We start from the raw sequence: 20,749 nt of genomic DNA, 5'->3' as shown, positions 1-20,749 counted from the left end.
TCAGGAGTCTACAGAGGTCACAGTCAGTGGTCCTGTAGCCACTCCATCCGCCCCCTCGGTGGCAGCAGCTAGTGCTACTCCACCATCATCCAAGGCGGCCCTGCAGACAGTCGTCCCGCAGGTCCCCAGGCTAAACAGAACGCCAAGGCCCGAGACGCGTGTGTCGGCGCCTGGCTCTCGATCATCCAGCGCCTCAGAGAAGGCAATGGAGGTCGACACGAAAACCCCGGCGTCATTGACGCCAAAAGAACAGCGCTCTTCTGAGCGCCCTAAGAAGGACAAGATCCTTATAACTCTACAGAAAAAGGGACAGGCAACCTGAACGGTTACCGCCCATTAAACGTGTACTGTCCCTTATCGAATGTCACCTTTAGTTTTTAAGTTCGCAAACACCACTACATTTTTCATTTTAGAAACATGGCTTTCATTGTACACTGGAATTGCAGAGGTCTTATACACAATATAGGTGACATCAAAGACATTATCAACACTTTTTCGCCAGTTGCAGTGTGTCTCCAAGAAACGAATCTTGGTCCAAAAAATAGTAACATTCTCAAAGGTTTCACCGTTGTCCGAAGGGACCGCGAACACTCTAGCCGTTTGTCAGGAGGAGTCGCCATAGTCGTTCAGGGCGGCACCCCTACACGAAATGTTCAACTGAATACTCCTTTCGAGGCTGTTGCCGTCACCGTTCTATCGCATAAAACCATCACCATCTGTTCACTTTACATCCCACTCCATACTCATTTTACTACTAGACAACTGGAAAATCTAATACACCAGTTGCCGGAGCCTTTTATTCTAGTAGGAGATTTTAATGCCCATTGTAGCCTCTGGGGCACCGATAGAACAGACCACAGAGGGCAAGTAATCGAAGATTTTATCTTGTCTAACAGCATATGTCTTTTAAACTCGGGTTCACCAACATATTTCTCACCAAGCTCACGCAAATTCAGCTGTCTAGATTTAGCCTTCTGCTCACCGTCTGTTTTTAGCGATTTTAAATGGGAAGTCCCCGACACTTCATATGGAAGTGATCATTTGCCGGCATTTATCAAGCTCTCATCCATATTACCTACAATAATCTCTAAGCCAGGTCGCTGGAAAATACATCTTGCCGACTGGCCGCTTTTTATGAAACATGCAAAACTTGAAGATGTCTGTTTAAATGAACTCAATGTAAATGAAATTAATGAGAAATTCACTGCAGTTTTAATTTCAGCAGCAGAAAAGGCAATACCTCAAACATCCAGTCTTGTGCGCAAAAAAAGTTTTCCCTGGTGGACCCCCGAGTGCACAGAAACCAAAAAGCTTCAAAATAGGGCCTGGGGTATGTTACGAAGACACCCCACCTATACCAACCTTTTATGCTTTAAACAGGCCAAAGCCAAGGCACGATTTATCAGAAGGCAGGCAGAAAAATCATCGTGGAAGAAATACGTATCCTCTATAAACAGTACAGTTACGTCTAAACGCATGTGGGAACAGGTAGGGAAATTTCGGGGAGATTACTCATCTTACACAATACCGTTACTCACAAGTCCAGACACACAAACAACAATACAAGAACAGGCAGATATACTTGGCGAACATTTTCGTGATGTATCCAGTTCAGGAAATTATACGAAGGAATTCTTACAGTACAAACAATCTGCTGAAAAACAGAAGCTACCCACTACCTGCGCGTTAAAAGAACCGTACAATTCCCCCCTCACACAACAAGAAATAAACAGAGTCCTTTCTGCAGGGAAAAACACAGCGCCAGGACACGACCGTATCCACTACGCCATGCTGGCTCATCTATCTCAGGCATCTGTAGAAGCTCTCCTTAAGTTTTTCAACATAATCTGGGAATCTGGTATAATGCCCGAAGAATGGAAAAAAGCAATAGTAGTTCCTTTTCTAAAAGCCGGTAAATCCCCAACATCCGCAAGCAACTACAGACCCATTTCCCTCACAAGTTGTCTGGCAAAATCATATGAAAGCATTATCAATATTAGACTCTCATTTATCTTAGAATCAAGAAACCTCATAGACCCCCACCAGTGTGGATATCAAAAGGGCTGTTCAACTACTGACCATCTTGTCCGTCTAGAACATGAAATTCGATATGCGTTTTTACACAAACAACACTGTCTTGCAGTTTTCTTCGATTTGGAAAAAGCCTATGATACCACATGGAGATACGGAATTTTAAGAGACCTGGCTGACCTCGGCATCCGTGGTAAAATGCTAAATTGCCTAACTGATTTCATGTCTAATAGAACATTTCAGGTACGTCTGGGTACAGTTCATTCTAATACATTTACGCAGGAAAATGGCGTTCCACAAGGCTGTGTTCTCAGCACGACACTTTTTATAGTAAAAATGAACACAGTTAATAAGATCATACCGTCGTCTCTTATGCACTCCTTATACGTAGACGATCTTCAAGTGGCTTGCCGTGCCTCAAATTTGCTAACCTGTGAGAGGCAGCTCCAGATAACAATTAATAAACTTACACAGTGGGCTAACAAAAATGGTTTCCGTTTCTCCACACAGAAAACAGTTACTGTTTTGTTCTCTCAGAAACGAGGGCTACACAGCGATCCAGTCCTAAAATTGAACGACACCATACTGCCGGTGAAACAAGATCATAAGTTTTTAGGAGTAACCTTTGACACCAAACTTAACTTCCTAACTCACATAAAAGCACTGAAGATTAAAGCAAATAAAGCTCTAAACATCCTTAAAATTCTGTCTCATAAGCACTGGGGTTCCGACCGAACGTGCCTTTTACGTGTCTACCGGTCTCTTGTGCGTAGCCTTTTAGACTACGGCTCCGTGGTTTACGGCTCAGCCAGACAGTCTTACATCCAACGACTTGACCCGGTACATAACCTTGGACTGCGACTGGCAAGTGGTGCCTACCGAACTTCACCTATTCCAAGTTTATACGTCGAGTGTAATGAACCCTCCTTACAGCACCGCAGAGCATTCCTCACTTTTTCCTACGTACTAAGAATTCAGTCATCACCACAACACATATGCTACAACATCCTTACGCAATGCAACTCACGCCTACACTATACAAATAAACCGAACATGATCAAACCGCTTGTCCTGCGATATGAGGAATATGTCCGGGATTATGACATTCCTTGCGAAGTCCTCGAGGTTGCCAGAAAGCCACAGCGTTTGCCCCCTGTCAGGATTGGGGGCTCAATCCCTTCGTCCGTGGTCCTTTGCCAAGATTGGAGTACGGCATGAATTCGAAGGTAGCTGGCCCATGCCGTCGTCCAACTTATTTGCGCTGAGATCGTTGAAGAAGTGAAGAACTGTTTCTCAACGAGAACGAGGAAAAGGGTTTATTTACAGAAACTAAATCAGTCTAACATGACTGCTTGAGAAAAAGAGTATTAGTCCAACAGGACTGCATGAGAGAATTGACTCAGTCTAACATGACTGCTCAAGAGAAGTGTGACCTCAGCATTCGCACAACCACAGTTTTTATACACTCGATCCGCCGGTCCTACGACGCGGCGACTGTTCGTTTACACATCACCAACTCGCAGCTGCTCTGAAGATCAGTTTACGTACACAAAGGCAACCGCGCTCTGTACACAGAGGCAACCGCGCGGGGTGCCGTTCCGGGAAACTATCGGCGCTGATCGAGGGTCGCTCGTTGTTCCGTGCTAGGCCGAAGCGTGAGACGCTCAAAATACGTCGTCCCCACGGCAGCTTGTCCAGCCTTTCAAATCAGCTCCGCGTTGGGGAACTCCGGAATCATTGTTCACGCACCGAACTAGTCCCGTCACAATGTCGAAGGGGCTGGAGGAAGGCGGCGGATTCCAACGCAAAGGCCGCTTCTTTGAACGCCTCCCAGCTGCAGCGACGGAGAGGGAGAGGCGCGCGTCTTGCACCCCTTGTCGTAATCGGGTGGCAAGGTGGCAATCTTGTTGCGCAACTCGCCATTCTTGACAGCGCCTCCATGGCCCGAAAAGTCTCGACTGTCTAGCGCTGACAACCGCTATGCAGGAAGAGAACGGCTGCTGGTCAGGGGGGGATTGATGTCTTGGCTGGCAGCGACCACTTGTGCATTGATGTCACCGCCCCAAAACATCCAACAAGGACAGGCAACTGCAAAATGAACCCCACAACACGGCTCTGCGCCGAGATGACGTGCATTGGCTCTCACTTTAGACTCGCTAGGCTTCAAAAAAACAACAACATAAGTGCAGAAACAAAAAAAATGCTGCATTTCACTATGCCAATTTCTGAAGCAAATTCCTGCTGACAAATTCAGCAATCATGGAGGGAATTCTGCCAAATGAGAGGGGATTTTCTTCGCCTAATAAAAGTTAACACTAGTAACCCTAAAATTTAGGCGGGACCCTCAAACGCAGAATTCAAATTAGCCTGCTCAAACCATCCGCATTGCTATGCAACTTTCCCTTCTTATATCTAACGGAGAAGTTGTACTCTTGGAGAGTGAGGCTCCATCGGAGCAAGCGGCCGTTTTTGTGTGACATTTGATTGAGCCACGTCAGAGGACAGTGGTCGGTCTCGAAGATGAACTTCGCTCCGTACAAGTAACACGACAACTTCTGGGCGGCCCAAACCAAACAAGCGCATTCCTTCTCTGAAGCGCTGTAGGCTTCCTCTCTTACATTTAGTTTACGGCTGGCGTAGAGGATAGGATGCTCCTCGTTATCGTCGCCGGCTTGACTAAGTACCACGCCCATACCTCTGTCGCTTGCGTCGCATTGAACTATGAATTCCTTTGTGTAGTCTGGCGCGCGAAGCACAGGGCGAGAAACCAATAGCGTTTTCAAACTTTGGAAAGCGTTCTCTTTGTCCTTATCCCAGTGTACGTTACTCGGTGCTCCCTTTCGGAGGGCGTCTGTTAATGGACTTGCCAATTGCGAGTAATTCGGAATGTACCGTTGATAGTACCCCACAAGTCCCAAAAATGAACGAACGTCCGTTTTCGTGCGCGGCTGAGAAAAATCTCCAATCGTCGCTATTTTCAGCTCAGCCGGCCGTCTCATGCCCTGACCAACAACATGGCCCAGATAAGTAACCTGCGAACAACCAAACCTACACTTTTCCGCTTTCATCGTTAAGCCGGCTTCTCTCAACCGTGAGAACACCTGTTTGAGGTGCGATACGTGTTGTTCCCAGCTGTCCGAAAAAATGGCTACATCATCAAGATATGGCAAGGCGAACTCCTGCAAGTCTTTTAAGACAATATCCATTAATTTAGAGAAGCTAAACGGCGCGTTCTTCAGCCCGAAGCTGAGTGCGAGAGGGCGAAAAGTGCCTACAGGCGAGATGAATGCGGCATAGCGGCTGGCACTTTCTGAAAGGAGAACTTGCCAGTACCCCCGCACGAGATCTATAGTTGAAATGTATTTAGCAGCGCTAACTCTTTCAATTCGTTCCTCAATGTTGGGTATCGGGTACAGCTGATCCCTAGTGATCGCATTTAACTTCCTGTAGTCAACACACGGACGAGGGTCCTTGTTAGGGGTTTCTACGAGTATTAGCGGTGACGTGTAGTCACTCTCAGCGGGCTCAATAACTCCCAACTCTAGCATGCGCTATATCTCTGCCTCCATAATCTCTCTCTGTCTTGGAGACACCCTGTAAGGTTTTGATCTTACTGGTTCGGTAGAGGTCAGCTCAATTTCATGCGTTATCAGTTCGGTTCTACCCGGCCGATCGCTGAATCTGTCGAGATATTCCCCTAACACCCCTTTTAGCTCATCTAGCTGCTCGGGTCTTAGAGCATGAGAGCTTACCGAGTGTTCTACTACTTCTTCTAGGCCGATTTCAGAGTTGGAGGTTGCCCTATACTCCTTAAACTTGGTACCAATGCCATCCGGCTCTTTGACAGTATAGTTAATGACTCCGCTCCGCTCTACATACGGCTTCATCAAATTACAGTGATATATCCTCACTTCCTTCCTGCGACCGGGCATTCTCAAAGCATAGTTAGTTTCTGAAAGTTTGTGCAACACTTTAACGGGCCCGTCCCAGTGAACTTCAAGCTTGTTCTTTCTTGAAGGTTTGAGGATCATTACCTGGTCTCCGGCGTTAAACGTACGAAGCCTCGCATTCCTGTCGTAATAGAATTTGGCGTTCTTTTGAGCTAGTGCCATGTTCTTTCCGACTAGTTCTTGGGTTGCGCTTAGCTGTTCCAGTAAATTTAGCACGTATTCAACCACGGTTGGACTCTCCCCTCTTTCCTCCCACATCTCTCTTAACATTCTCAGTGGAGAACGGAGTGTCCTCCCATACACTAGTTCTGCTGGTGAGAACCCTGTCGCTTCATGTGGAACCGTTCGCAAAGCAAACAAAGTTGCCGGCAGACAGTTCTCCCAGTCCTCCTTGTGCTCGTAACAGAGCGCACGCAAAACTCGCTTAAGCACCGAATGCCACCTCTCTACACTGTTTGACTGAGGGTGATAGACAGAACTGTGTATTAACTTTACCCCGCACTTTTGCAAGAATGTGGAAGTCAGTGCGCTCGTGAATACTGACCCTTGATCTGCCTGAATTTCGGCTGGAAACCCAACTCGTGCAAACACTGTCAAAAGCGCGTCTACTACTTCGGTGGAGCTGAGCTCTTTCAAAGGGATTGCTTCTGGAAACTTGGTAGCCGGACACAGCATGGTAAACAAGTACCTGTAGCCTGATTTTGTTTTTGGAAGAGGCCCTACCGTGTCTATTACAAGTCGTCTGAAAGGCTCTGTTATTAAGGGCACTACCTTCAGTGGAGCTTTCCAAGTCTCTCCTGGTTTACCAGAACGCTGGCAGGCGTCGCATGATCTTACAAAGTTTTCTACATCTTTGAAACAGCCAGGCCAGTAGTATTCCATAAGCAATCTTTCCTTTGATTTGTTTATGCCTAGGTGGCCGGACCACCCATTTCCATGACAAAGACTCAAAAGGTCCTCCCTATACTTAGTAGGTATGACTAACTGATCTAAAATCCTACCCTTTCGATCTCTGTAATGCCGATACAACAATCCTCCTCTCTCATGTATCGTTACGTTGCGCCTAGCAATGCCTTCTTTAGCTGTGTCACGTAATTTGGCTAAGCTCTTATCATTCTTTTGCTCAGCTGCCAGTGACTCTCTATCCACGCGTAAGAGTTGATCAAAGTTCTTTGAGGCCGGTGATAATAACGACCCTGTCTCGCTTGTGAGCGCGTCTGCTTGCTCTTCCTGCAGGCTAGAACTCTGACACTCTAGTGCTACGCTCTCATTGAGCTGGTCAACTGGCAGGCTCTCCTCAACTGTTCTTTTGTCCCTCGGGCCTAGCTCGGATTCGGGTACTGAAGTTATTCCCTTTTCTGCTTCCGCTGGAGGAGCTTGAGCATTTTCAGCCGAAAGCGCCGCGATCTTACGAGCTTGGCCTCTGGTCAATGCCTGTACTATGCCCTCTCCCAGTTTGAGCCCTCTGTCACGCAGTAACTGATTCGAACGATTCGAAAAGATGTAGGGATACTGCAGTGACAAAAATTTGGAAACTGCAGCCTCAGTCTCTAGCTCCCCGAATGGTCCACTGATCTTGATTTTGGCCATGGGCAGACACACGCTGTGTTCTTCTACAACCTGTTTTATCCACGCTACTTCTCCGGTGAAGTCATCTACCATCACGTAAGACGGATGGACAATGTCCAGCGTGGCGGCACTGTCTCTTAGCACTCGGCATGGTTTTCCATTAATTGCAGGTCGTGGAGATATGGACTTAGAAGTTCCATATTCTCATCCTTTTCCTCCACGTAGGAAAAAACTACGCTAGACTTCTCGCAGTTTACAGCTATATGTCCCAGTTTGTGGCATTTGTAACAGCGAATTGGTCTAACAGATTCGAATTTTCTTTTCTGTTCTTTTTGTGCGGTTTCTCCGTTAAGTTTCTCCTCGCTCTTTTCTGCGGGCTTTTCCGCCATGTCTACAGGCTCGGATCGTCTAGTTTGCGCACCCTTTTTGAACGGAAATGGTTTCCGCGGTCCATTTCGACCGTCCCAGTTTCCCTCCTCGGCGTTCAATTTTCTACGGGTTGCGTACTCTTCGGCTAATTCAGCCGCCCTTTCCACAGTGTTTACATTACCTCTGTCTTGCACCCACAGTTTCACAGCTTGGGGGATGGTTTTGTAAAACTGCTCTAGACACATGCATTCAATGATCATGTCTCTGCTGTCGTACGCTTCCGCGCTTTTAAGCCACTCGACTAGGTTGGCCTTTAAGCTATACGCAAACTCCGGATAGCCCTCGCTATCTTTCTTGCCTGTGCTCCTAAACCTTTGCCGAAAAGCTTCGGCTGAAAGGCGGTATTTCTTCAGGAGACTAGCCTTAACTTTTGCATAATCATATGCATCCTGCACACTCAGTCTGGCGATTACTTCCGCCGCCTCACACGGCAACATAGACAGCAACCGCTGTGGCCATGTACTCGGGCCGAAGTTCATCTTTTCGCAAGTCCTTTCAAAATTGCTTAGGAACAAGCCTATGTCGGTCCCGACCTCAAATGGCTTTAATAGCCTGTCCATGCGGTACGATTCTGCCTCACTTGATCGTCCCAGAGCGCCTTCACTTCCTTGAGACATCTCCAAACGTTTGCTTTCAAGTTCCAGTTGCATTTTTCTTAACTCGCGATCTTTATCGCGTTCCTCTCTCTCTTGTTTTTTCTCTGTCCCGTTCTTCTCTTTCTTTTTCCCGTTTCTCTCTCTTTTTGAGAAGTTCCAATCCCATTTCAATATCTTCCTCACTGGCCTGATTGGAAATTAGCTCCAATAATTCCGATTTGAGCATTTCCTTGCGTACATCTAGGCCCAGTTCCTCACCAACAATCAACAACTCGTCTCTCAGCAGTGTCCTTAACTCCATGACTGCTGCTTTACTGCCTTGATTCTGCTCTCTAAATCTAGCTAGGAAGACACAACCTAGCTAACACACAACAATCTAGCTTCCCTACTGTTCTAAACAGAACAACCACAAAATGAAGCCTAGAGAGTCAAAGCAAAAACCAAGCACTCACCGCAGATACAGCACCATGTCGCAAAGTCCATCTCACCGCTGTCAGCCAGTTGTCAGGATTGGGGGCTCAATCCCTTCGTCCGTGGTCCTTTGCCAAGATTGGAGTACGGCATGAATTCGAAGGTAGCTGGCCCATGCCGTCGTCCAACTTATTTGCGCTGAGATCGTTGAAGAAGTGAAGAACTGTTTCTCAACGAGAACGAGGAAAAGGGTTTATTTACAGAAACTAAATCAGTCTAACATGACTGCTTGAGAAAAAGAGTATTAGTCCAACAGGACTGCATGAGAGAAGTGACTCAGTCTAACATGACTGCTCAAGAGAAGTGTGACCTCAGCATTCGCACAACCACAGTTTTTATACACTCGATCCGCCGGTCCTACGACGCGGCGACTGTTCGTTTACACATCACCAACTCGCAGCTGCTCTGAAGATCAGTTTACGTACACAAAGGCAACCGCGCTCTGTACACAGAGGCAACCGCGCGGGGTGCCGTTCCGGGAAACTATCGGCGCTGATCGAGGGTCGCTCGTTGTTCCGTGCTAGGCCGAAGCGTGAGACGCTCAAAATACGTCGTCCCCACGGCAGCTTGTCCAGCGTTTCAAATCAGCTCCGCGTTGGGGAACTCCGGAATCATTGTTCACGCACCGAACTAGTCCCGTCACAATGTCGAAGGGGCTGGAGGAAGGCGGCGGATTCCAACGCAAAGGCCGCTTCTTTGAACGCCTCCCAGCTGCAGCGACGGACAGGGAGAGGTGCGCGTCTTGCACCCCTTGTCGTAATCGGGTGGCAAGGTGGCAATCTTGTTGCGCAACTCGCCATTCTTGACACCCCATGGTACAATTTTAAACTGTTATGTGACTGGACATTGACACATTTAAAGAAGAAAGACACCCCACGCGAACACATTACACAAGAATTCCGTGAACTTCAGGAGAAATATAAAAATAACGTGCAATATTACACTGATGGCTCCAAAACGAAAGAACACGTGGGTGTGGGGGTCATAACGGAAAATTGGGAAAAAAGTATTCGATTGCCACAACACGCCTCTGTTTTCACGGCCGAAGTTTTCGCCATATGGGTTGTTGTGAAAAAAATTATCGCTGATAAACACACAAATGCAGTCATATACACAGATTCTTTAAGCACACTGAAGGCACTACATCTCAAATCTGAGTGTGAACCCCTGATTGGAGACATTTTAAACATGGTGGCTTTTAACGAATACGGGAGGTCAATTCGTTTCTGCTGGGTCCCAAGCCATGTTGGGATACCGGGTAACGAAGCAGCTGACACATATGCATTGATGGCAGCACACGAAGACATTACAAACACAACACTCCCATACAAAGATAGCATCCGCGCAATTAGAAAAGCCTTAACGGTAAAATGGCAACGCGAATGGGACCGTTGTTCTGACAACAAGCTACATCTCACGAAACCCATAGTTGGGGAATGGAAGTCATGCTATCATCAGGAGCGGTTCATCGAAGTAGTTTTGTGCCGACTACGCATCGGGCACACACACATCACACACAATTACCTACTTAGGAAAGAAGACACACCAACATGCGAGAAATGTCAACAGCCACTAACAGTTATGCACCTATTACTCACATGTACGCAGATTGAAACACACAGACGAGCACTCTTGCACAAATTATATGAACAACACATACCGTTACACCCTGCTCTAATTTTAGGCGATGATCCACTAGTCCCATTTTGTGACGTCCGTAAATTTTTAGACGACACTGGATTTTTACATAAAATATAGATTATTAACAGTCTTTCACTTTATAAACTGTATTTTAGAACACCTCGTGTTTGGCGCAGCATAGCCTTAGCTGCTTTTGCGCCATTAAACCCCATTTAACTAACTAACTAACTTTCTAGTTTCACTTGACAGCAGCTGCTGGGTGTTGCACCTTGAACCTACTTGGTCGGTACTGAAGTTAGTTCAGCATCATATGGCATCTCAAAGAGCTAGTGATCGCGAAAAAGAAACTCATGAGGTTATGTACTCTGCAGGCAGTACATGCTACTATAGCCTAACTAGCAGATCATCAAATTGGATTTCTTCATTTGTTACCCTGTCCTGACCAATATTCTGCATATGGCAACATCTTTCTAAGGATGAAGAGAGTCTTATACCTACTGGAGCACTGATGGACCTGTGTTCGAAGTCTACCACTGTACACTTTATTTTTGACGCTATCTGGCTGGACAAGAATAAACCAGGGGCCAATCCTAATGCTTCACATTAAAAACTTTGGTGCCAGAATTTTTTTATTGTGAGCTATTAGGTCATCAAAACCATTCAGAATAGTTAACTAAATCGCAAAAGTACTCGTGGTTATTAAAACAAAAATATATGCATGGTCGTATCTGTGCACCAATCTTGAGCGGACATTCATCACCTCGTTTTTTTGCGTTCTTAATGTGCTCACTTGGCAGGACAGAGTCAACAGTGTATACTTCAGAAATAATAAAGAAGTGTTCTCCCGATGGTTCTCTGGAGCAGAATATTCTTTTTACCCTGGCATAAGTGCCATCTGGAAAAACAATAGCAGTGCTATTTGTTCTGACATGTTTGCTGTATCGCTCTGATGCAATTACAGTGCACCCAACCTTCATCCTACGAAATTCAACTATTTGCTTTCCCTGTAGTTCTGTATGGGCAGAAAAATCATGAACTGTCTCCGGTTTGCCTAGAGAAGTAATGTTTTCCAAGCATTCTTTTGCAGCACTTTCTTTGATCAGCGAAAGTGCATAGTTGCTTGCACGTGCTTTCAGGGCTAGCAGACTGCTGCGCAAGAGAAGCCTGCTAGCAATCTGCAAGGCCACTCCATTGGCAGATGTTATTAGCTTCAAGAGCCTGCCCATATTTGTTTCAAATGAGAAACAAGAATGTGCCCACAGAGGTCCACACAAAACAACCGACTTTGGCAAGCGTAAAAGCTGGTGCACATTGTACGTCATGTTGCTCCGGCCGTACAAAAATTCAACACCAACGACAAACTCTGTAAGTAGTTGTGTGCTGAGGTCTACATCTGCACGTGAAATAGAATCCTTTAGCAGGATGAATACACCTGATGCAAGAAGGTTCCAGTGAGTCATATGCTTGTCCTCAAGCACACCAGTGAGACAAGGTACACTGTAATAAAGCAACCAGTACTGCCATTCTGAGGCCTTCCAATATTTTCTAACCTGCAGCGGTCGTGGCTGACGGCTAACACATACAGGCATTCTTATTTCACCAAGCCGTTCATTTATAACCCTCACAGTAGAGGGCATGCCACAGTAATTATCTGCTCCTGTATCAGAGAGCCACAATTCTGTCAACTGTCTTGCGACACCAAGTAGAACACAATGCATGTAATCTGGGCACCATGACCAAGCAGGGCTAAAACCGGGTAAGTTAATAAGTGGAGATGGGCCCTTGGCTCCATGTACAGTAGTGCCAGTACGACAAGCCGCCTTCATGTCCACCAAAGTTTCTTCGTCAGTGCGATCAGGGTAGAGCTGATCCAAGCAGTATTTGATAGTACCTGTTAAAAAAAGCAAAAGTATACACACAGCAAGTTTAATTTACGGTAACTGAATCACACTTCCCTCTACACTGATCCATACTAGAGATAAAATGTGCCGAATACTCAGCCACATAGACTGGCACATTTTTTTGCAGTGGTAGCATGTATTTTAACTGATCCAGCTTTCTGACCACAGCAAAAGAGCCAAGAGTGGCATAGGACTTGCCTTGTACATTGGTTCCTGGATGGTAGCACCAGCTACAACCAAAGTAACCGTTGAACTGGACCATTTGTTGCATTGCAGCTCTGGCAGGTGCATCTGCACAGCAACATATGCAGAAAACCTGCAAAATAATGGAATATCATGTGAATATATACTCAAGAGTTGTGTCGTAAATGTGTTAAAATTTTCTGTTCGGGATCATTTACCTTAGAGCGTACTTGTGTGCCAGCAAGTGTCCACGTGATACCAGTTGCATTTAGCTGCTCCAGTTGATGCACAAATGCCTGCAGCAGCATTGGCATATTTGGATGCTGATGCCCATACCACAGGAGTGGTGCCATTACATTGCTCCAACGCAGCCGGGGTGGTAATTCATTTAAAATTATTTGCACAGGCCATATGCTGTACTTTGACGACTTCAACACAGGACTGCCATCACTGTTCACAGTCAATGTTAAATCATGAGTAGCCATCCCAACCTTTTCACGTGCAGTGCGGTATTGATGGCCATCCAAGATGTCAGTCATTAAGCCATTACTGCTCTGTGGCCGGCTGAGGTTTGCTGCTAGCGCACTGTTGGCTGTCTTGCTAGAAAGAATTGCCATCAGCTGCTTCTCAATTGGCAAAGTTACAAAAAAGCTGCCTGTGCGCACAAGATCACGGCCTACATATTTTGTGTTGCAGACTGTACATTTGACTTCTAGTTTTTGACGCAGCTCCAGGCATCCCGTTGTTTTAGCAAGCAGATGCTTGTAATCTGCGCAGTAAAAATTGAAAATCACATCCTTCATGTCAATTCCACAAAAATTCTTGAAGAGGTATTTGCTTTCCGGAAAACATTTCTTCTCAAAAAGGTTGTTGAAAAGCTTCTGAATGTCTTCAATTGCAGCCCAGGATAGGCCAAATTTAATTGCCAAGTCCAACAGCAGCATATAGGCATCTCCTCGGGTGACTGTTCCACCTTCAATGAATGGTTCACAGAGTTCATCAGCATCTATATGTTTCGGATCACCGCTCGGACACGCACTATTTTCGCCCGGCAAACAGTCTTCCTTCGCGGACACCGGTTGGGAGAAAGATGCATCGGAAGTTGGGTGTTCACCATCACTAAAGTCACTGCAGTCTTCATCACTGTCCTTCTCTCGGGTTAAGTCTGTGTATGTAGACTCATCACAGATTTGGTCCTCGAGAGAGTTTGCTGGCGATGTTGGCGATCTCGTTGATGTCATAGGCGACTTGTGACCTTTTGGTGTTCGCGGAGCGGCGCCAAGTGGATGGTGAAGGAGCCACTTTGTTGACTTCGGCATGCTGCTGCTTGATCCAGGGTCGAGATAGACTTTACGCCTTTTTCGCGGTGCCATTTGGTATCCAAGACAAGTACAGCTATGTAATCGCGAACGAGATAAAGCTCTTGATCCACGGACAAACAGAGCGTCGAGAGCGCGGACCACATGCGCATGGACTAAAATCTACCATAACCTTTTGTGCTGCAGCACTATACCCCGCACCGCAAATGCTCCGCAACCGTGCAATTTACAAACTCTTTTGGTAAAGAGTCATATATTGTTTATAAATGAATAATATACAATAATACATGTTATGAAGTATGAACAAATACCCTTTATTAAAAATGTACTACCATTTAATGTACGCACATGCGCGATCTACATGTTGGTGTTCCAAACCCTCCGCAGAACTCCAGAGCGTGAGAAGGCCAATTAGTGTTCCTCCGCAGTCCGCGCATCTGAGCGCGCGCGGTGCGAGTGTCGCACGGCTTCGTGGTGCCGCGTTTGTGTTGCGGATCGTTTTGCACGCGTGCATCGTATCAGTAAGCGCGATGTTTGCTCTTGTGCGATTTGTTGAAGACAAGACAGACAAACGATATGTTATACCGGTAACCGATGTCAATAACTTCCATCCCGAAAATGAATTGGATTTTGACAATACGATGCGTTACGACGCATACTGGCGGGACGAAGACAACGAGGAGAACAGTGGCGTATGCGTCGTACAGATTCTCAAGCTCGCAGGTAAATACTTAGAGTGCCCTGCTGATTAAAAAAAAAGTGCAGTTCACAGAATTGTGATATCGTTTTTCATTGCCGAGTTAGAGTTAATTGTAAACTTCATAGTTTCGTTTTCTCAAACTTTTCAATTTTCGACAATTTTAAATAGTTGACAACCGCAGTAAAAAATTAGAAACCAGCATTCACTAGATATTAAGTTTTGCTTTTAAGTGCAACAAACCTCGTGAAATTTGATGCAATGGTTGTCGAGAAAAACGAATTCTCCTTTTACATGTATTTAGGTAGGAGCACCGGAGCTAAAAGTTAGCTGCACTGACTTTTCTGGAGATTACTGCCTGTCGGTTGAGTGTATTAGAATAAGGATACTGGCTGCGTATAAACTTGTAACAATTTGAGCACGCACTTATAATACTTGTATATTGTTTTAAAGATACGTATTTAAGGGCTCGGCAAATTAATATGCCGCTCGAAAGATTGCATTTCAGTGTAAAGTGTAGGGGAGTGGACATGTCCACTCCCCTACACTTTACACTTTGAAATGCAATGTTTCGAATTCAGCTGGCATCTGGCAGGCAGTGCAAGGAGACGTTTTGCGGCGCTTTGACCTCATTAATTGGTATTATTTCAGCATTAACCATATGGCTTCGAAGAAGCCGTCAGAAAATACAAATTGGTGACAGCGGTGAGTGGGCGAGCGAGCGCAGCTAAAGCCTGGGAAAAAAAGCGAGCATGCCAAAGGCACATCGCGGAACGGCAAGCCTGTGCCACTGACCTTGCAGTGGCAGGGACCAACTGCCTAGCATGTTAAATTACGGTGCGCTTATACTTGCTACTTACTACCGCTTTAATATGATCCTTCTTTGTACGATACCGGCACAGTCTGACGGCGGTGAAATGGCTGTTGCCCACTCAATATGCCTTCGCGTGATCGGGACTCGGATAATTACGCTTTTGACAATAAAACCACGTTTCAGCAGAAATGTATCTATGCTAAATATATTAAGGGTTACTATAGCGTTTCTTGATATATAGTTTTCCAAATATGATTCAGTCAATGAAACATGTCTGTTGTTTTATACTCTTTGCAGCCACAAAGGAAGAGATGGCAAGAGAAAAAAAAAAACAAGAGAGTGCCCATTCCACCGATCAGGCTGTCAGATGTGGAGGACTTGCCCCTCTCTGAAGGGGATGTGAATGCTAAAAAGAAGAACATAAGACAGGTACATGCATATTTTGCTTTGTCTATACACAGCTCCAGACTACTAAGTTTTTAACAGTGTCACTAATTTCCAGTATTGTCATCCATTATAGCAGGACAAGGCCAAGCAGGCAAATCAGGCTGCATCAAGAAAGCAGCAGTACGAGGCTGTTCTCCGACAGCACATGGCACATGCCCTAAAGAATGTTGACGTTGCTAAGGAGGCTGCTGCACCATTGCCCACACCTCGCACCTCCACCAAACAGTCACGAGGGTCACAAGTATGTAGAAGAGAAGCAAGTATCTTGCAGTGTCTGAAAGACCAACACAGCTGTGCGATGTTAACTTCTGACGTGCCTTTCTTGTGCTGTGAGGTATTACTGCATTGATGGCATGCTAACTTGCAAACACCTCGCCACGATATGCTGGAAGAAGTGGTCATGGATGCAGCCTTTTTTTAAACTGATAGCAATGAGCCAGGGAATTGATTCACACCTTATTTTGCTTATGTTGTGTTTGCACTGCATTGTTAAAACCCCATATTGACTGAGATGCACAAATTTATGCTTTTGCGTACATGCTGTAAATGTAGGTTAAGGCATCAGCAGAAAGTGACTTCGTTAAGTGTTGAATTATGCAAAAAGGTATAAAATACAGGTGGGTGACTTTATGTACACTTTGAGGAGCAATTACTAATGCATAAAAGCTAGCATATAAACCAGTACAGTAGTCAGTATGTGGCACAATGTTGCATACCCTTTTGGCAACCTATTTCTCTCTGCTGTAGCAAAATTTGGGAAATAAATGTAATGACTAGTATCTGGAGGCTCTTGCCCACTTAATTATTTAAGTGCCCACAGTCTTGTGTCTTCACATTTGTAATGGGTACCTGGTATGTGACCATAATTGTAAGGTACCATTGAGTTGCTGTCAACTTGCGATATCATGAATTTGTAAATGCCAAAAGGGTAAATCGTTGGGCAACTTGGTAGCAGCACGTAATAATATTTTATGCAGCATGAAAATGGTTTTACGGAAACAAAGAAGTACAGATGAGAAAAAACACTTTTTCTACTTTTTTATTCTAGAAAATGATTTGCACATTGCACAAACCTTCACCATTAAGAACTTTTTTTATTGGCTTCTTTAAGCTTACCACTGTTTCCCTGTGGCCTGAGGAATGTCATCTAGCGATCTCATGTATGGGCAACCTTGTTCTCTCTTACCTTCCGCTTTGGCTAGCATTAATTTGTGCCCCTTGAGACAAACCCACATGGCATGACCAAATAATAAGACTTGTTTCAGTACTCTTGCTTTGATAGAAGATTTGAAATTTATCTCCCGTATCACCGATAAATCATTTGGCAATCCATGGGATTCTTAAAGCTATATGTCAGTACCAGAGATCAAAAGAATTTATGATAAGCAGTAGTCTGATGCTGTACACTGCACCACATCATCTTTGAGTTATGGAGTGCCACGATAGTCACACTTTCTTTTTTTTACATAGCACATGCTGTTTGAGTTGTTCTTCTAAAATAGGATATTTCAGCACTAAAGTGTGCACACTTCAGTGCAATTTTGTTGAACAGTACACCAACAAATATCAAAAACGTCTTGGCATACTGAACGTGATGTGTGAAACTTGATGTTCATTTTAGGATCAGCTTGAGAGTGAAGACACAAAACCATGGCCTACAGAAAAAAAAACAATGGTGTTGCTAATGCTTTTTGTGGATGATAAAGGCATCACAATAAACTACGTGGAAGGTCCCCCTGCTACCCAGCGTAGCACCCACGTCTCTGCCAAATATCTTTCTTATTAGTCACTTTGATCAAACATTAACGGTGTAAAGTTACTGCAGTTTGAGAAAATCTGGCGCTAGCCGAGATACAATATAGGGAGCCCCAGCAATGGTGCCACAATCTTGGTGCATACCCCAATTTTGTTGTGGGAGTGTTCAATGGAAAAAGTGTATGCACCTCATAATTGTTTTTTTTTTCACAGGTCAAAAGGAAGGTGTATGATGAAACCAGCGATTCAACAGACGATGAATCGCTGGTTTCTTCAAAAGAGCTAATAACTGCACGAAAAGATGCTAAATACTGGAAAATGCAGTGCCGCATTGAGCGGGAGCACAATGCATCATTGAAAAAACACATAGAGTTTTTGGAAAATAACATTAGAACACAGCTGAACAACTGTAAGCATTACTTCATATTTATTGTAGTTGAGTGTATTATATGCTGTCTAACAATGACTACTTTTCATGTTTTCCTAGTTGCCCAAATACTTGACATGCAGAGAAGCGAGAGATGTGAAGGTAAGCAATCATAAATGCAGCACTGTCAGCTGTAAGGTACCTAATATCCTGTATTATCAAGTGATCATCAAAGTGTCACTACTGAAGCTATATTCCTGCAACATTTAATAAAACAACTTATTTGCACTCTTGTGGCAAGTTTGCAGGTGTATTTAACAAGCATTCTGTACAGTATATATTGTGTTTGTGTAGCCAACTATTTTTGTTAAGTATTCTGATAAGAGAGAAGAGAAAGCTTTGCATGGGAAATTATAGCATGGACATTTGTATGGGATAACAGCAGTTAAGCTAAAGACTATGAATACATAGTTTCTTTTCCAAACAGGTACATCAGCGCAAGTCAAAGTAACTGAAGTGTATAGTTGCACGCACAACTCAAAGTTTTCATTACACAGGTGTGAGCCAGCACAGACTGCAACAGCAGTTGTATTGCTGCTGGTCCAACAGCTAGTCTCAAATGGCCACTGGACGTAAGAGTACTTAGTGTACCAGCAATATCACTCATTGCACATTTATGGTGACCAAATACATATGTATCTCAAACTTTTTATTGTACAGGTGAGAGACGACAAAATCTGGAAACACCACTAGTGGCACCTGCTACAGAGCGGCCTCAACGAGTGGCTGCTTTTATCGAAGACGGTGAATGTACTTGCAACATTGTTAATTGAACGAAATTTTGATGTGAACCTATTTTAATTATACTTATTGTTGTCTGTCTCACATTTGCTGCTTTAGCACCAGATTTGCCTGTGCCAGACGCCTTAGACGATACGAAAGGATGCCAGGATGGCAACTTTGTGGCCACATCTGATGGACGTGTGAGTATGGTTGTTGCTCACCTATACCACAAATTTATCGTTAGCACCCAAATTCAAATAAAACTTGCTCTTCAAGCCCTTCACGTGCATGTGTTATAAGCAGCAGTTGCCTCTAGTGCTGTAATACTAGTTGACGCTGTATATAGCAATAAACACCTTTTTTTCGCTTTCTTCCAGTTCCACTCGTCTGGTGGAATTTTCGTCACGCCTGAGCAAGCGGAAAAACTGTTCAGAAATAAAAAGCCTAGCATCCTTGTGAGAGAAACGGCCCAGGTGATCTGGGGCAATGAACTATTGGCAAAAAGAAGTGTCAGCGGCAGACTCGCACCAACAAAAAGTGGCAGCAGCGAGCAGCCATCCAAGCAGCTGACGCCTGCAAAGGTGGAGGTTGTTTATGGTAGGTACTTATTGCTTAAGGTTTGTTAACGAGTATGCATTTTTCCATCTGATCACTGTGATCATCTTTTGAGATACATTATTTTGATTATAGATTGTCTGCGGCACTGGGGACAGATACACAACCAGGACATCGGCGCTGCGGAGCGTGCTCTGCCAAGGACCCTCAGTGAAAAAATTCAAGATGTAAAAAGAAAACTTCGCCTTCCACACTGAGAAAGTGCTGTCAAGTACTAGAGTACCACTGTAAATATTTTTAAATATACGTACATTGTGTTTTTTACTGCTGGCGTTTTGTCCTCTATGCATATGGCTGAGTGGTTGCTCAAAACAACCAGCTATATGCCCTTCTCCTTGGAAGAAAAGCACTGTATGGAAGTGTGAAACGTAATCGATCCTGTTAAACTTTCTTTCCAGAGCAGAACTCGGCTTGGTTTAATTCTGTCTACCTGAAGGACATTTGCAGCTCGGTAGCTGAGACTCCAAGTGGGAATTGCTTCATTTTCAGCTGGAAACGGCTTCGATTCCAGTTATTACAGGAACCCTTTCAAGCTAGATTGAGAGCATTCTCTAGCTGGAACAGGGACACTTTCCAGCTGGAATAGGAGCACTTTCCAGCTGGAAAGAGGAGCAATTTCCAGCTGGAAGAGGTGCAATTTCCAGCTGGAAGAAGAGCAAGTTCCAGCTGGATCAGAAGTTCCAATCCCGGCTGGAAAAAGTCATTTCCAACTGGAACATTTTCCAGCTGGGAAGGATTTCCGGTTCAATAATACAGCTGGAACTGGAAATTTTTTCCATCTGGGGAGTCTGTAGAGGCCGGGTACATCAAGCTCCGTGTTAGGCCATATGTGCCAAATCCCCTCAGATGTTTCAAATGCCAACGTTTCGGCCACAGTTCGCAAAGCTGCCGAGGCCGTCAAACCTGTGCGAAGTGCAGTGCCCACGAACATACTTTTGAAGCTTGCGAGAACACTCTCCATAGTGTGAACTGTGAAGGGGAGCACGCCGCATACTCGCGGTCGTGCCCGTCCTGGAAAAAAGAGAAAGAAATTGTGACAATCAAAGTCAAAGAAAACATATCTTTCAAGGAGGCACACAGGCGGGTAGCTTACCTGCCCAAAAACACATCTGCCGATGTGGCGCGTCAGGGGGCAGCGCCACAACGGTCTCCGGCGGCTGTCCAACCCACACCCAGTGAGG

The 20,749-nt window shown here is 45.0% G+C and overlaps 2 protein-coding genes across 2 annotated transcripts; one reads left to right on the top strand and one right to left on the bottom strand.

Annotated features, from left to right (window-relative positions):
* On the bottom strand, positions 1 to 14,144 carry LOC135917218 (uncharacterized). Its single transcript, XM_070522033.1, has 3 exons — positions 12,990 to 14,144; positions 12,787 to 12,904; positions 1 to 269 (listed from the first exon to the last, which is right to left on the bottom strand). The coding sequence occupies exons 1-3, from the start codon at positions 14,142 to 14,144 to the stop codon at positions 1 to 3; spliced, it is 1,542 nt and encodes a 513-aa protein (XP_070378134.1).
* LOC135917202 (BEN domain-containing protein 5-like) lies at positions 13,594 to 19,788 on the top strand. The gene is made up of 9 exons (XM_070521400.1): positions 13,594 to 14,813; positions 15,899 to 16,030; positions 16,122 to 16,289; positions 18,017 to 18,212; positions 18,291 to 18,332; positions 18,891 to 18,974; positions 19,071 to 19,153; positions 19,331 to 19,550; positions 19,644 to 19,788. Exons 1-9 carry the CDS (start codon positions 14,685 to 14,687, stop codon positions 19,763 to 19,765), a joined length of 1,176 nt encoding a protein of 391 aa, XP_070377501.1. The 5' UTR covers positions 13,594 to 14,684; the 3' UTR covers positions 19,766 to 19,788.
* The last annotated feature ends 961 nt before the right edge of the window (positions 19,789 to 20,749 follow it).

This window comes from Dermacentor albipictus, chromosome 7 (assembly GCF_038994185.2).
Source record: "Dermacentor albipictus isolate Rhodes 1998 colony chromosome 7, USDA_Dalb.pri_finalv2, whole genome shotgun sequence".
NCBI lineage: Eukaryota > Metazoa > Arthropoda > Arachnida > Ixodida > Ixodidae > Dermacentor > Dermacentor albipictus.
Note: the sequence above shows the minus strand (reverse complement) of the source record. Positions and strands in the feature narration are given on the sequence as shown.

Coding starts and splice junctions, on each gene's coding strand:
- LOC135917218 (XM_070522033.1), bottom strand. CDS start 14,144: ATGGCACCGCGAAAAAGGCGTAAAGTCTATCTCGACCCTGGATCAAGC. Junction 12,905..12,989: donor GCACACAAGTACGCTCTAAG/GTAAATGATCCC, acceptor ATTATTTTGCAG/GTTTTCTGCATATGTTGCTG. Junction 270..12,786: donor TCCAGGAACCAATGTACAAG/GCAAGTCCTATG, acceptor TGTCCTTCTTAG/GGCGCTCAGAAGAGCGCTGT.
- LOC135917202 (XM_070521400.1), top strand. CDS start 14,685: ATGTCAATAACTTCCATCCCGAAAATGAATTGGATTTTGACAATACGA. Junction 18,213..18,290: donor TAGAACACAGCTGAACAACT/GTAAGCATTACT, acceptor ATGTTTTCCTAG/TTGCCCAAATACTTGACATG. Junction 18,975..19,070: donor GGCTGCTTTTATCGAAGACG/GTGAATGTACTT, acceptor TTGCTGCTTTAG/CACCAGATTTGCCTGTGCCA.